Source organism: Cydia splendana, chromosome 18 (assembly GCF_910591565.1).
Source record: "Cydia splendana chromosome 18, ilCydSple1.2, whole genome shotgun sequence".
In the NCBI taxonomy this organism is placed as follows: domain Eukaryota; kingdom Metazoa; phylum Arthropoda; class Insecta; order Lepidoptera; family Tortricidae; genus Cydia; species Cydia splendana.
In genome coordinates, this window is record NC_085977.1 from 7,923,625 (window position 1) to 7,940,384 (window position 16,760).

The window sequence follows — 16,760 nt, forward strand, 5'->3', positions numbered from 1 at the left end:
CCACACTATAGGGTTGACACGAAAAAAAAAAATCCTCACGTATTTTGTTTCTTTCGAGGCGATTATTTCTTAAAATATTCTATTTATCAAAAAATGATTTTTTGAAGAACCCTATTTATTTTAAAACTCATATCAAATTACATCTTACAACATAGGTATCAAACGAAAAAAAAGAAAAAAAATGTATGTGACTATTTTTTTCGCTTCAACCCTAGAGTGTGACATGTCGTTGGATAGGTCTTTTGAAATAAATACGGTTTTTTAGAAAACATTTTTTTGATAAAGTGAATATTTTAGGAAATAATCGCCTCGAAAGAAACAAAATGTACGTGAGGATTTTTTTTTTTCGTGTCAACCCTATGGTGTGGAATGTTGTTGGAAAGGTCTTTTAAAATGGATAGGGGTTTTAGAAGAACATTTTTTGATAAACGTAATATTTTCGGAAATAATCGCTTTGAAAGAAACAAAATGTGTGACAATTTTTTTATCGTTTCAACCTTATAAAATAAATAGAAGTCTTTTAACAAGATTTCTTGATAAAGTGAATCATTTCGGAAATAATCTACCGACCTACCGATCTAACACCGCTGTTGCAGGATTTAAATATAAATGAAGATACTGAATGCACTTTATTAGGAATAACTATAGACAATCATATCAACTGGAAAAAACACATTGCTAAAGTTCAATCTAAACTATCAAGTTTTATTTTTGCTCTGGGCATTCTGAACTCAAACACACATACAGAGTGCGCTTTGTCCGCTTACCACTCTTACGCCCAAGCCTGGTTACGTTATGGTATTATTCTATGGGGCCATAGCAGTGACGCCCACGATCTCCTTATAGCCCAAAAAAAATGTGTCCGCATACTATTAACCAATATACGACAAACAGACAGTTGTAAGAAACATTTCACTAATCTCCAAATTTTAACTCTCCCCTCTCTCTACATCTTAGAAATTTCTACTTTTGTCATGAAGAACATACAGTTATTTGAGTTTTGTAAAAGTGCACGTCGTAACAATAACCTCATCCCCCCGGAACCAATTTTGGATATTTACAAAAAAAGGCCCTTATTTCAGAGCAATCCAGATTTATAATAAGCTGTCAAACGATATAAGAAATATAAAAAACCTTAACCCATTCGTGTCAAAACTAAAACTACTTTTAATATCGAAGGTATACTATTCGGTCCAAGAGTTTATGGAGGATAAATTTTCATAAGTATAAGTACTACTAATAATTATTAATTCTTAACAATATTATTAACCCTTTTTGTAAATATAAGTTAACATAGGACTTACTTAATTCAAGAAATAAGCTAGGATAAAGTTGTTATTATTTAGGATATTTATTTATCTTATTTATTGTTACAGTTACGTAACACTATTTAGTTAAAAAAAAATGTTCCATAAATAACTAGACATAAGATTAATTTGCAATGCCCTACCAGGGTGCCATGTGTTCTAAAATTTTTTATTGTAACAACTTTATTATGTACCATCGTTCGCAATAAAGGATTCTATTCTATTCTATTCTAATGATCGTTTAGAAAGAAAAAAAAGGTTGTTCCTTCTAACTATTGAACCATCTGTCCAAAAAATATGAAAAAAATCATAAAAATAGTGCTTAAAAACTCAATCAAATAAAATTAAAACAAACTTGATCAGTTAAGCCGTTTATGAGTGATCGCTAAAAGTCTTCCCTTCTTATTTTAATTAAAAGCCTGGCAACCCTTATTTGTGACCGGATTTTCGCAGGCAACCCTATACCATTGTATTTGCAATAAAATTACCATCATTTTGATGTATAATTCAAGCGTCAGACAGATGAGTGCAATTATCGATATAAAATCACCTCTTTAAACACGGCAACCACATAATAGTGACCGGAAAAAGATAGGCAACCTAGTTGATTTATGTTGTACAAGGTGTATACTTTCTATTAAAACTTATTTCGTTCGTCAGACAAATCGGTGAAATTTGCAGAAAAAATTTGTTAATAATAGCCTTGACCATATTTCTTTAGGCAACCCTATTTATTTATGTTCTGGAACATATTTTCTTTCATATTTTCATAGTTTCATCCGTCAGACAAATTGGTGAAGTCGACCATATATGTGGGATCTCCTACTACAAGTTGTGTTTGCTAGACCTCGGAGTAATTAACAATGGAGCCGCCATTAACAGGCGTTCCCCTCTGTCGAAAATAGGCGGCCAATGGTCAACCACATGTCAACCATATGTATGGACTGACGTTTATCTGACATGACGTACCTATACATTTGATGTGCCCCTCCCCGCAAAAAACGGCAGACTATTTTGTACCGAAAATTTTAGACATGGCGTCTCCGTTGATTATATCCTCTAAGTGCTAGACTGTAGCATCTCTTTCTTCTTTCTTTAGGCCCCGTTCGCACGACAGCTTTTTCAACGCGCGTATAAAAAGCGTTTGAATGACGCAAATGGATAACCATGTATGTATTCACACGAAGGCGGTTTTTAAGCGCGGCGCTTTTTTATCGAGCACTGTTCGATTTTCGGCGTTGAGCGTTGGCGTCAAATTAAATAGAGCATACGGATCTCCGTGTATCTGTTCTCACAAGCGTTAAAAAAGCGCCGGCGCTGCTGTCAGTTGGCTGTCAAGTGTCAATTTTTGGTGTCAATCGTCAAGATTATTATTAGTTTCACCTTAAAAATGTCAACTTATGCTTACAAATTCCTGAAATATTCAAGCTATATTCAAATAATACGTCGTAATAGCAAATAAAGTATGGCTTTGCTGAGATGCGTACGTGACAGTACGACTCACAAGTGATTTTTAAGCGTTCGTATGAACACAAATATTGGAAACGGTAAAAAAGCGCCAACGTTGGGTTTTAACGCAACGCTTTTTAAGCTGTCGTGCGAATGGGGCCTAAACGAAAGTGAAGGACGCAACGCAACGCAATAAACCACGAACCACAAAGTTTCTTAAGAAAAAAATCCTGTTGTTGGCCAACCGGTTTTTTAATTCCATTTTTTTGTCGACTACTCATAGATGTATGAGATTCAGTCTACTACTCGGTCTATTATTTATTATCTGTGAATATAACCTTAAATGTTAGCTGTCAAAGCAATACTTATCAAAATAATTAATAAAATGTATTATTGTACAGTGTTAAATTAGTATTGTAAAATAATTCTATTACTTACAATAACTAGCCACTTATTGGCATTAACTTCCAAGTTTAATTTCTCCCTCAGTTATGTTATATAACCTGTCAAAACAATAACTAAATAGAAAGTCTCCAATAATAAAATGATTTACAAGTGGTGGCACAGGTGGGTTCGTAAGAAGACCAATCCTATCCCTGTCGATCAAGCCTTTCTATGGAAGCGGCGTTTCAGTATAGCTTACGGTCTGCTGGCATGGAATGCATTTGGTATAGTGCTGTACTGTATGGTACAAGGAAAAACGGACTGGGCCCATTACTATGGTCTTAAATCAGACGAAGAACATGACATGCCCCCAGGTAAAAAAATAATAGTTTCTGAATGTAGCTTCCATTATAAAAACTATCTGTAAAGCCCAGGACATGAGCTATCTCCATACCAAATTTCATCTAATTTTGTTCAGTGGTAACTGAGGGTCAGAGTTAATCTCTATTCATGGCAAGATTAACTTGCATTAATAGCTGTCACAGCAGCAGTCACGCAGCAGTTAAGCCCTTAATGCATGTCATATAAAATTATTTGCTTAAATTTGAACTTTAATAGCTGTCAATAGACTTAAATATTATAACTGCCGTTATATGGCTGCATATGTGGTAAAGGGGCATACGCAGTTATGTTTTTCAGATGCATGGGCAACCTTTATCAGGGGGTATTAAGTCAACCATTGTATTTTAAACTCGGTATGATAGTTTAATTAAATCTTTAATTATATTTTGAATAATGTAACATCACTAACATATTATGTTTACAGCAATTTGTTTTATGTATTTTTCAGCGAGAGCATGGGCTAACACACTTGGAATAAAAAATGCTAAAGTATATAGAGTTGCAGGGTTTAAAAAAGTAGATGAATATGACATAGTGGAGGGAGAAGAGGTGAGAACGAAAAAACCGGAAAATTCTACTGAATCAGAACTGTTAGCAGAATAGAAATGTTAGTTGGTATTCAAAGATGATATAAATAAAATAGTTCCTTATTTATTATAAATAGTTTTATTCTTAAGGCACAAGATAGTGTATTTAAAAATAGAACAAATTTTATTTACACTTGAAGCGTCAGCTAAAAGCTGATAAATTGTCAAAAAAGATACATAATTTTGGATCACAGATCATCAAGGCAAAAGATTAATATGTTGATATGTCTACATATTAACAATTTGAATGTGCATGGCATGCTATAGCATGCCGTCTCCTTTCAATTTCTTGCAACAGGGCAGACCTGCAACATACAATGAAAACAATTATTTAGTTAAGTGTTTCACATCACAACAATAGTATGTCTAAAGATGACTTTGAAAAATCCAAATGCTATTTCACAAGTACATCTAATATAATTTAGTTGAATTGAGATTTTAAAACTAATTAAAATTGAATAGCCTAAATATTTTACAGTACATATGGTGCTAATTTATCGCCCTAGTCAGTGCCGGATTAAGATATTTTGATGCCCTAAGCATTGCTAGACCATGGTGCCCCCTCACCGTAGGGTCATCGAGATTACATTGAATTTTTTGGTAAGTTGAGTGACGTTCAGTGCCGCATTACAGCTGAGAATGGAAATCAGTCACATCATTTTATCACGAAAATTGACAGTGCTGCAGCAGTAACGTTGCAACAAAGTAATGCTGTTGCAGTCGCCACCCGAATGTCACCTTTATCATATCTTAGAATGTTATTGAAAACGCGAGCGAAGCGAGCGCGAAAATTTTTCGATATAAAAACGCAATTTGATAGACAGTTGAACATTTTTACTTTTAGTATGGAAATCAGTCACATCATTTTATCACGAAAATGTACAGTGCTGCAGCAGTAACCTTACAACAGAGTAATGCTACTGCAGTCGCCACCCGAATGTCACCTTTATCATATCTTATAATGTTATTGTAAACGCGAGCGAAGCGAGCGCGAAAATTTTTCGATATTTAAAACGTAATTTGATAGACAGTTGTACATTTTTACGTTTATTTCCAACCAGGCGCGAATCCAGGATTTCATACAGAGAAGGGATGGGACAGTTTTCTATCGGCCTAGCTTCGCATAGGGCTCGATATTTAAGGGTTTCAGCGAGGTTGTTTTCATACAGAAAAGATGCAAGAAAGCAGAGCTTGGAATTGACCAAGTGAATGTGAAGTGTGAGCAAGGCTGAAGGCCCAGCTGCGAAAGAGGAAAGCTTAGATTTGGATCCACGCCCAAGTGTAATTACCTAAGGCAGTTTATCAACTTTGCCATAAGGCAGAAGACCTCGCATAAGACCTAACGCCGAACTGCAAAAGAGTGGCTTGAAATCGAATCTATGCATGTAATCACGACTCTCCTATTGCTCGCTCTTTGGCTTCACTCGAAAGCGCTACATGATAGGATGCTTTTAGTTTACGGCTTTCACGGGGCCCCTTATAACACTTTAACAGTTAGGTCTCAGGATCGCGGCTAAGGAGCAACTCGGCTTGGCCGACAAATCTGGCGTGCAAGAGAGCAAAATTCGCTATAAAATCGGTAACCTATGTCTAAAAACTCGGCTGGCCGCAAGCCCGAAAGCAAGATTTTTTTCCATGACTTTAAGGGCCTCCGCGTAAGGTCAAATCGAGACGGGTTGTTAGTAAGCGTTGTGAATTACCGATTGTTTCCCAAAGAATTACGCGCCATTAGTTTTGCAAATTAGCTTTTGGACAGCTAAAAAAAATAGTGTGGTAAAAACGATGGTGTCTGTCCCTAATTTTAAAATTTGTTCACCTTTTTCAACCTGGCATTTTGGTGCCCCCCCCTGAACGTGGTGCCCTAAGCACGTGCTTGTTTTGCTTATTGGTTAATCCGGCACTGGCCCTAGTGCTAGTTGTATCGTAATGTACTATTAATGATCTGATCCAACAAAGGACCCACTACTCCCTACCCTTTTAACCCCTTGAGTCTCGAGTCCCACACAATATAGGTCAGCCATGACAGTCAACAAAACTCAATTCCTAATTTGAAACCTTAACGTCTGTTTTGGCCGGAAATTGTATCTCTGGGACGCAAGAGGTTAATCTAATACTTCTGAAACTGCAAAGGAGCAATTTTTGTTTGATATTATTTTAAGAATGGTTAGATACTTGCCTGTATTGTTCATATTTCATAACAATGAGCTGCAGTTCCTGCTTATACAAGCGCGTGAGCATATCTGAGTAGCAGTCCAACTCACTCAACCGGAACATGTTCCAACGTAACTTGTGGTCCATTTCCGGGTCAGCTGTAACAATATTTTTGTTAATATGAGAACAAATATTTGTTCTACTACGACTAGCAAAGAGAACATGCAGTTTCCAACTTAGTGGGATGCACTCTAATGCATTATAATTAGCCGGGTACTGACTGAGCGAGCAGCCTCGCGAGGCAGCCTCGTGAGGCAAATCCTCGGTCAGTCAGGACGTGCCTCGCCCGAGGCAAACGCATGTCTGGCCTCGGCCGAGCGCGCCTCGGCCCGAGCCGAGCGTTGTCGGTTTTTTCTCCATGCTCAAAGGCGCCTCAGTAAGTTTGCCGCGCTCACTCAAGACGGTTGTGTTTTGCCTCGCTTGTTCGGCGCATGTTAGCGCCATGGATAAAGAACAGTGCCTTAAATTGATACAACTATATGGTGAATATAGACGATTATGGGGTGCGGTATGTCCCGATTACACTAATAGAGGACTAAGAAAAGATGCGTGGAGAAATATAAGCCAAGAAATAAACATTCCAATAAGTGATTTAAAGAAAAAGATGGGAGTCCTTGCTAGGATCTTACAGGAAGAAAAAGTCGAGAGAAAAAAAAAGCCGAATCACGGGATCAGGTATTTAGGCAGACCACTGCCTAAATAAGTAAATACCTCATATTATCATCTTCCTCGCGTTGTCCCGGCATTATGCCATGGCTCATGGGAGCCTGGGGTCCGCTTGACAACTAATCCCATGATTTGACGTAGGCACTAGTTTTTACGAAAGCGACTGCCATCTCACCTTCCAACCCAGAGGGGAAACTAGGTCTTATTGGGATTAGTCCGGTTTCCTCACGATGTTTTCCTTCACCAAAAAGCGACTGGCAAATATCAAATGATATTTCGTACATAAGTTCCGAAAAACTCATTCCTCATATATAAATAAATATCGCTACCAAGCGACAGTTTTCGAATGAACGGCCTCATTACACGCGCGGTCTCTGTGCGACTTCACGTTAAACTGAGCGCTCGATGTTTGGCTCAGGCGTCACCGTGGCTCGGCTTTTCCGCGCGCGGCAGCCTCGTGCAACAAAACCTACTGACCGAGGCTGCCTCGCGCGGCGAACGTTGCGCGGCATTCGTCCGAGGCTGCCTCGCGAGGCTGCTCGCTCAGTCAGTACCCGGCTATTTTCAAGAAAAATAATGCAACCTTTTGTGACATTTAATAATGCTAATAGACGGGTGTACTGGAACGCGACCTAGGTCCTAGGAACTATGAGTGTTTTTAATTTGTCACATAGAATAAAAAGGGGGCCATTCAAAATATTATTAAATTATTATCTAAGGATCTGATATACTCAATTCAAGGAGGGTTGGGATACAAAGGATATCCTCCATTGCCAAACTACTGGCAAATCAATATTTCGAAGACCAATTTAGTCCAGTCGCATGTTTGTAAGTATGGTGGTTGGTGGTGACTACTGATCTCCAGGTTCAAATACAATAAGAGCTTTTGTCTGCAGGTCTCAGTTGATAAAATACCATATGAATATCATATAGTTAATCTAATCTTTATTTAAATAAATATGAAAACCATACCTTTTGAATAGACGATAAGCCAATGCGGAATCTCTTCTAGTAAATAAGGCGGCACCAATGTCGGCACATACGGGCTTACTAAATAACATCCCCCAACTAAACAGGGGTGTGCATAAGTTCTCTGGTGAGTAATTTCACTGTAACAGAAAAAGAGGAATATTTTATTCATGTGTGAAAGGCTCATTGGGATATTTTAGAAAGTACCTTTCTTTAAAGAAAGTATGCTTACAACCCGCAAGTAGTGATAAGCCAATAGATTAAATTATAATTTTCCTCAGCTTTAATAGTGGACCTTTGAAATTAGCCCAAAGCACCCTAATTATATTTAGGATTCCGTACCTAAAGGGTAAAAACGGGACCCTATTACTAAGACTACTGTCCGTCTGTCTGTCACCAGGCTGTATCTCATGAACCGTGATAGCTAGAGACAGTCGAAATTTTCACAGATGATGCCGCTATAACAACAAATACTAAAAAGTACGGAACCCTCGGTGGGCGAGTCCGACTCGCATTTGTCTGGTTTTTACAGGCAGAGTGGTCAGGACACGCTTTGGGGATTTGCTCTAGTGCGTGGTCTGAGTGTTGTGGTCCTAACTTACTTGAAGTAATAAACGCCGTGGTGAGTGGACACCTTCTGCCACGGCTGGGGCACACTTTCAAGCGGGTGCGTCCAGTGGGTAGTTTGAGTATTGTGGTCCATGTAGTAGCGACGTCCGCGCAGCGTGCGGTCCGCCGACCATCCCGGCGGAAGGGGCAGCTCCTCATCGGTGCCTATTTACAAATATAGGTACATTTATCCTCCCACTTACTTAATATATCTCAGTGGACTATATTTGCCTAGGTAATAAGGGTGATAATTGGTAACTAGAGCTACCAAAACCAATCAGTGGGTAGGTAGGATTTACATCAAAAGGGCTGCCGTGTTTTTCTAGTCAAAGGAATTTGAACCTTCTATACAGTAAGTTACATTCCAGATTTAAATGCCAGTGCTACACTGCCAAACTGGTAAACTTGAACTGCCATTTAGTTAAGGACAATAGTACCTGTGTAGAAGGTTCAAATTTCTTTGACTCTAATCTAATAGCATAACCCCCTTATTCATAAACGTTTACTAAAGTTGACAAGCCGATAATAATCGTTTGTCCCTTTCCATCATACCAATACGTCGGAAAGGGACAAACGATTATTATTGGCTTGTAAACTTTTATGAATACGGGGGGAGGCTGAGGTTCTTGAGTCCAGTCGTTTGTTTCTAAGAACAAGCATGCTTCAGTAATATGTAGACTACCTGTCCCTCTCTAATTATCTAATTCAGTTAGAAAAAAGAGGTAGACTTCTTACTGACCTTTAATTTGAATGTTTAACTGATCTGTGACTTAATTGATCTTTTCAGATAATTTCAACTTATACATACCATAAACAAGTAGAATATAAGGTAAGAAAAACAAAAAACTATAATTTATTAATAGGTACCTACCTTGTGTAGTAGTAATAATGCTGCTTCCATGAGCTTTATTGTTGTACGGAAGCACCGAAGTGTTCACGTAATTGGAGTAAATAGGTGACGATTGGCTTCCCACTGTGTACGCTGTAATAACAATGAGTCACCATTAGACAGCTCGTTTCCAATGCATTAACTTCCTTTTAAATATTGTCGTCATTTGAGAGGCAGTTTTATCTCTGCTGCTGGTTGTTAAATACTTATGAGACTAGAGTGATATATTGCACCTAGACTAGAGCATTAATTTTTTTTTAACTATTCAAATTCAAATTCAATTCGTTTAATACGGTGTAAACGTACATGTCAATAAAATACAAAGAATAAAAACACACACACACATCTAAAACTAATTAAACCTAAAACAACACACACGTCAATTAATTTAAAGAAAAAATATTACACAATATTAATACCCACAAAATAAATTCTTAAAATAATTATATAATCAATGTCCATAAAATTCATTAATACTATAAAAGGCTTTGTCAATTAAATAGTTTTTGAGTTTACTGACAAACATCTCATAAGAAGTTGCCTCTTTGATTTATTTGACTATCGTCATATTTGCTCTCTATAAAGTGATACTCTGAATATCTTTTCTTATATTTTGACTACCTTTGTAAAATTAAGGTAAAATTTTAGAATCAGAAGTTGGTCTTCCTTTTAGGGTTCCGTACTTAAAGGGTAAAAACGGTACCCTATTACTAAGACTCCGCTGTGTGTCTGTCTGTCTGTCACCAGGCTGTATCTCATGAACATAGACATATGATAGACAGTTGAAATTTTCACAGATGATGTATTTCTGTTGCCGTTATAACAAATACTAAAAAGTACGGAACCCTCGGTGGGCGAGTTCGACTCGCACTTGTTCGGTTTTTTAACCAACCTCAAAAAAACTTCAAATAGGATATAGATATATCCCGGCCTATGTCTTTATACTTACAGTCGGTACAAGTGTGAAGGATGGAGTGGGGCGAGGGCGGGTGCGGGGGGTGAAGGCGCGGGGTGAGGCTGAGGTTAGACGACAGCCGCGGTATGCTGGACTCGCGCGACCCGTACTGTTGCTGCTTCTGTTGCTGAACCTGCCCAATACAAAAATAAATAAATATTATGGAACAATCTTACACAAATTGACCTAGCCCCACTAGTCTGTTCGAGAAACGGAAAACGGTGAAAAATAGAGATAATACTCCTAAAAATACGTGTGATACCTCATTAGATTCGTACACACAAAAAATTACAAAAGTTATTAACAAAAAAAAGGAGATAAAAGTAGATGTTTCTTATTTCCCAAATATCTCAAAAAGTATTAATATTTAAGAAACCAAAATTAATATTATAAAAGAGGAGGATATTTCCAATCAAACATTCCATACTTCCAGAACTGTATCTCCATTATTTCTATTTCTCCTTTTTATTCAACGCTGAACACAGCCCTCCGCGCCGCATTTTCGGGAAACGCGCGCGGCGTGAAAAAGCGGTTACGTAATATTAAATATAATTTTAAAGGTATTAAATATTAATTTAAAAATAATATGGTGTATTTAAAACATGTCAACAAATGTAATACTTGTAGAAATTTATCTTAAAGTTATTTTTTCAACAAGTTAGGCAATTGTTAATGAACAATATTTTCTCGAAATTCCTTCTTTATAGAAAACGAAAAAAAAATGTATAAATAACTATTGTAAAATTTCCTCACTTTCTAGAGCCCTTCTCATATACATGATTAATAAGATCACGTTATAAAAGTTCTGAAAAAATTATAGTTTGGTTATAATATATTTATATTTTACAATTTTACCTTGATTTTTCGTTTTTCGTCAATTTTCTATGTTATTCTGAAACTTATTTTAAGCAAAGTATTAACTTTATTAAAACTTTTATAATGTCATCTTATTGAGCATGTATATGAGAAGGGCTCTAGAAAGCGAGGAAATTTTACAACAGTTATTTATACATTTTTTTTTTCGTTTTCTATAAAGAAGGAATTATATTAAACTGTTGTATACATACAAATATAATAAATAAGGAAAAATGTATAATACATCTGACAATATACAGTACCACGCTGCACTGTTTTGTCAGGAAATGTAATGTCTGAAAATCTAGTCCCATATTTTTTGGTACGTAAATAAATTTTTAACTTTTTTATTTCATGTCAGATGTCTGATGCTATTCAGTAATTATTCAGGCAAATGATGTTATGATAATCCATTGAATCTTCACAACTTTAAAACCATATGCACCAATAAAGGATTTACACACAGATGTATATGAGTAATGCCAATTATTAAATTACCTGCTGCTGGTTTTGGTATATGGGGTCCTCTTGCTGGTGCCTATAGTATCTGTGGCTGGTCTGTCTACTGAACGAGTCATCTATTTCATTAAGCGTGGAATGAGAAGCCTACAAACAAGTACAAATCTAAGCTGAACTGCACAAAATGAATAAAACAAACACATCAAAACAAATAGTGAATATAAACAGAAGAAGCAAATTTTAATTACCAAATTAGAATCTAAGAAGCACTGGGAATTGTAATTACTTGAAGAGCTGGCAGAGTCGCTGGTAGACAAACTAGCAAATCTGAAATGATTATCATAATTATATACACATTTTTATTTTGTAATTTTACTTAGATTAGAAACTACTCACAACTCTTAAATAACAAACAGTCTGCTTTACAATATGATTAGTAATTGAATTATGTAATTATTGATGATGAGATTGTTTGTATGTTTGTAAACTTGATGTGTATAGGCATCCTGGTAGTTTTTTGCTGAATAAATGTTTGGTTTAGATGTTTTTTTATATCATCAAAAATTACAGTAAGTGATACATATTAACCCAAAGTTAATAAAAGTTTTTATCATGAATTTGTAATAATGATCAATATCATGTAAATGACTCAATGCTGGGCAGTCCCTCTCATTGACCGTAGGAATAGAGAAAGTCCTACTTTATTAAATAAGTAAAATAAGGTAGACAAATGAATTGTTGTTAATTAACAAGGTTTGGTGTTAATTGCCTATTTCCTACCTGTGTGCTAAATTTGGCACTGACTCGCTGGGCGTATATTTGCCTGCGTGACCGCTCATGGTCTGTGACTTGCCAAATTTGTTTTCGTGGCTGCTGGATACTCCATCGCTCGCCCCAAACGGCTGGCTGCGCGGGCGCCTATTATGACCCGTAGTCCACACATTTATTACTAAAACAATCCATTCGCAATTAGTTACACTCAGTATCAGTCAAAACATGTAATTGTTAAAATTGTTGTTAATATGTACATAACAAATATATTAATTTACTAGAAACAAAAGATGATCTAACACTTACTTGGTAAATCGGGCGGTGTATCTTTCTTGATGTATTTCCCAACAACGCCTTCATTTGTTGCTTTTTGGCCTTTTCTGGATATCATACTGGATATGTATCACTTAGAAAATACACTTATTTTATAAATAATTATGAACTCACAGAAATATCACAGACTTTCATGAAATTGATAGGTGTATAAGTGTAGAATATAAACAGAACAGAAAATCATAATTGACATAAAAATACAGACAAACATATCTTCTAAGGAAGTATTCAGACCAATTCGGACAAAGAAGAAATAAAATGAAATGCCAGTGTACCAACATCAGCGTGAATTGACAAATTAGACAGAACGGATATCCTAATTGGTATGTTGCGACATTCATAAAGACACAAAACTATATCGATTACAAAGAATCGTGCTATATCGATTATAAAGTATAGATGGTCAAGCAAATCTTGTCAGTAAAAAAAGGCGCGAAATTCAATTTTTTTATGGGACGATATCCCTTCGCGCCTACACTTTTCAAATTTGCCGCCTTTTTCTACTGACAAGATCTGCTTGACCAGCTTATATATTTATAAGATAAAGTTTGTCAAAGGACTGTCTCATTTTAAACATAGATAGAGAGAATAATATCATACTATATTTGTCTTACACTAGTACTAGCACCCAAAATAAAAGGTTGAGTATAGTTTTTTTGTTCTTATTTACTGACAAATTTGGTTTGACCAACTATTATATAAGAATTCTACACTTTTTTTTTTTTCGTCCATCTGGACAGGCTAAAGCTCTAAGCCATACTGCCTTGTCATAAGTAGAAAGAATTCAACACGTGTGAAACGTTAAAATTTTGGAAACGTCAAATGCATGAATCTAGGATATACCTGGATCTGGCATGAGTGGTCGGGGTAACTGACAGAACGGGATAGTCTTATGTATCTTTCAGTAGGAGTAGCAGCGAAAGAGCTATTATTCTTTGTCCTTGTCACAGTCTCACATTTTATTTGTTCCCCACCTTTTTTTTAGTATGGATAATGGTGGGCAACAAATGAATTCGACCAATCACAGTGTCGCATTTGCGTATGTTTTGTCCCTCACGGTGGCACGCGTATACCACTTCTATACAATCCTACCTTCTATGGTCAAATGTCATAAAAGTTGTCGCAGTCGCGGCCAAGTTAATACTAACCTTTTATTTAAATCTTCGGACACTTGGATTTAATAACTTAATTAATTACGAGAATATTGTGAGTGAATTAAAATGTTTTAGTAAAATATTACTTGATGACTAGAGACCTAGTACTGAATGAATTTTTTAGCAAGGCTTTTCGTAACTTAACAATCTTTTTTTACAGAAGTTTTAACATGGCTGGAGAAGTTTAATTAGTTTCATTTATACAGTTAATTCATCGAAATGTTCTACTTAATTGGCTTGGGTCTCGGCGACGTTAAAGATATAACCGTGAGAGGTTTGGAGATAGTGAAGAAATGTGATAAAGTGCTATTGGAATCCTACACTTCTATATTGACAGTAGGACACGAGGAACTGGTAATAGCAGAATAATAAATCGTTTTATATGTATATAATGTATGTATGTAAGTTTTCATAGTTGTAAAAATAAAATTATTTTTAGGAAAAATTCTATGGACGTCCATTGGTACTGGCTGATCGCGAGCTCTGTGAAAGTAGTATTGACGAAATACTAAAAGAAGCAAAGGACAAACATATAGCGCTGCTAGTTGTTGGAGACCCGTTGGGAGCAACTACACATACGGATATGCTGCTGCGTGCCAAAGAGCTTGGAGTAGAAACACAGGTAATCCAAAGGTTTAGTGCTTATAATACTATCAGTTTGTTGCATGCAGTGAATGTCTTAATCTCTTTTTCTAATTTAATTAATTTAGCCTTGTGCCGCCCAATGTACATTAGGATGTACACTCAGTTTCGATGGAATGTCAACCTTAATTAAAAACAAAGTAGGTAGCATTTAACATTTTGGACGCCAATGACCGATATATGCGCACCGTAGGTTCAACGCCAAAGACTGATTAATCGGTCACAGACCGCAGAGCAACATAGACCTAAGTATGTGCATGCATAAAGTTAAATTTCAGTTTTGACACTTCGGTGACGTGGCGTCAGCGTAACAGCTTTTGTGTTTGACATGGCGTCGAAAAGGTTAATGTTTCGTAAAACTTTCGAACAAATGAAATTCAACCCAATCGAAAATTCAACAAGATTCTAACTTCCTTGGCTATAATTTTGTATGGTGGGCGTCACGAGGAGATATATATATATCCCCTTACAGCTACACCACCAATGCTATAAATAACAGTAAATAACTATTTGCAGTCATATATTTTTTATTCCCCAGCTTTTATTTAACTTGCCCTGTTAGTATAGGTCAAATCTTGGAAGCTAAATTTGACTCACTCCCCAATTGAGCTGAAATTTTGCATATGTAAATTGGATGACAATGCAGTATTATGATGACATTGAGCTGATCTGATAATGGTGACAGGTGGCCATGGGAACTCTAGAATTGTCTCGATGAGTTTTAGTGGCCTGTGGAATGAAAAGTACAGTCAGAGATAAAAGCTTGTACCTGGTACCAAACATGAAATTCTTGGCAAAAAACCTTATTTTCATTATTTTTTTCCAGATTGTTCACAATGCTTCTATTATGAATGCCGTCAGTTGTTGCGGACTGCAACTATACAACTTCGGTGAAACAGTTTCTATTCCATACTGGACAGAGAATTGGAAGCCAGACAGCTTCTTTGAGAAAATAGAAGCAAACTTCTCTAGAAACTTACATACACTTTGCCTTTTAGGTTGGGAAAACTTAGTCTTATTACAATGTTAATAAGGCTTAAATTCATTGAACTATTATTACTAGGTATAGAACCGGCACAGAGTACCCGTATTTTGCGTTTACGCCATGAGTTGTTGTCGGCCGACAACAATGGAAGCGAAGTGTGAATCTCGCGACCTAAACGCGTAAGCGCCATGAATATTACGGCGATTACGACGTTTTGGTTGCGTGATAAATGTTGCGATTGCGACAATTTCATTGTTTGGTGCTAAATTTTTAACTCAATGCCTAAATTGTAAACTTCGAAAGTTAACAGCGATGTTCATCTTCTGACCTTATTTCAGATATAAAAGTGAAGGAACCGACCGAGGAGTCGTTAACTAAAAAAATACGTCAGTATATGGATCCCAAGTTTATGAGTGTCAAAGAAGCAGCTTCACAGTTGGTTCAAATAATAGAAAACAAATCCGACACAGGTTAGTTATCTAGAATGCGTATATTTATGTACATTGTCATCCAGTTGAACAATGATCACTTAAATACATAGGTACTGTTTACTATGACGTCACTCTATTGTGCTGTTTCGTAATATTTTTTTCATCATAATTTTAATAAACTTTTTCCTCATTATGAAGCATATGTTACTATTACTACCCCACTCGTATCTTATTATGTAATAATATTATTATAAATATTAGTTGGCTTACTCAAGTTCATATCAGTAAATATTGATATTGCATACTAAAGCTGGCATTACCTTTTATTAAAACACCTCTATCAATTTAGTTGGGATACCTACCCTTGGCTTAAATCTATTGAGGTGATACAGAATAGGTACCCATGGTGTATTGCTAGTAAAATAATAATGGCAAATCTATAAATAACTTTTTTCAGAACTAAGCAAACAGAGCACAGCGGTGGGGTTGTCGAGAGTAGGCAATCCAGACCAAAAGATAGCGGTGAAAACTTTGGAAGAGATGCAAGAGTTTGACCTCGGGCCACCCCTGCACAGCCTCGTGATCCCGGCCCCTAACCTGCACCCGGTCGAGGTCGATTATCTCGCGCAATTCAGATGACTCTACATTGTAATATAATGAAATAAAACCATTGGTAATGGCAAGACTTGTGATTTAAGTGAT

At 36.4% G+C, this 16,760-nt stretch overlaps 2 protein-coding genes across 3 annotated transcripts; one reads left to right on the forward strand and one right to left on the reverse strand.

Moving 5' to 3' along the window:
* Nucleotides 1–4,189: 4,189 nt before the first annotated feature.
* LOC134799491 (protein salvador homolog 1) lies at nt 4,190–13,015 on the reverse strand. 2 transcript variants are annotated; one of them, XM_063771903.1, is made up of 10 exons: nt 12,820–13,010; nt 12,523–12,691; nt 11,991–12,069; nt 11,782–11,889; nt 10,423–10,561; nt 9,456–9,566; nt 8,578–8,749; nt 7,979–8,115; nt 6,306–6,438; nt 4,190–4,434 (listed from the first exon to the last, which is right to left on the reverse strand). In XM_063771903.1, the coding sequence occupies exons 1-10, from the start codon at nt 12,902–12,904 to the stop codon at nt 4,365–4,367; spliced, it is 1,203 nt and encodes a 400-aa protein (XP_063627973.1). In that variant the 5' UTR covers nt 12,905–13,010; the 3' UTR covers nt 4,190–4,364. The 2 variants fall into 2 exon arrangements, with proteins under 2 accessions (XP_063627973.1, XP_063627974.1); XM_063771904.1 differs by lacking the exon at nt 11,782–11,889 and having other exon boundaries at nt 12,820–13,015.
* A 1,145-nt stretch (nt 13,016–14,160) lies between these two features.
* LOC134799494 (diphthine methyl ester synthase) lies at nt 14,161–16,741 on the forward strand. Its single transcript, XM_063771907.1, has 5 exons — nt 14,161–14,354; nt 14,440–14,622; nt 15,469–15,640; nt 15,966–16,097; nt 16,516–16,741. The coding sequence occupies exons 1-5, from the start codon at nt 14,220–14,222 to the stop codon at nt 16,695–16,697; spliced, it is 804 nt and encodes a 267-aa protein (XP_063627977.1). The 5' UTR covers nt 14,161–14,219; the 3' UTR covers nt 16,698–16,741.
* The last annotated feature ends 19 nt before the right edge of the window (nt 16,742–16,760 follow it).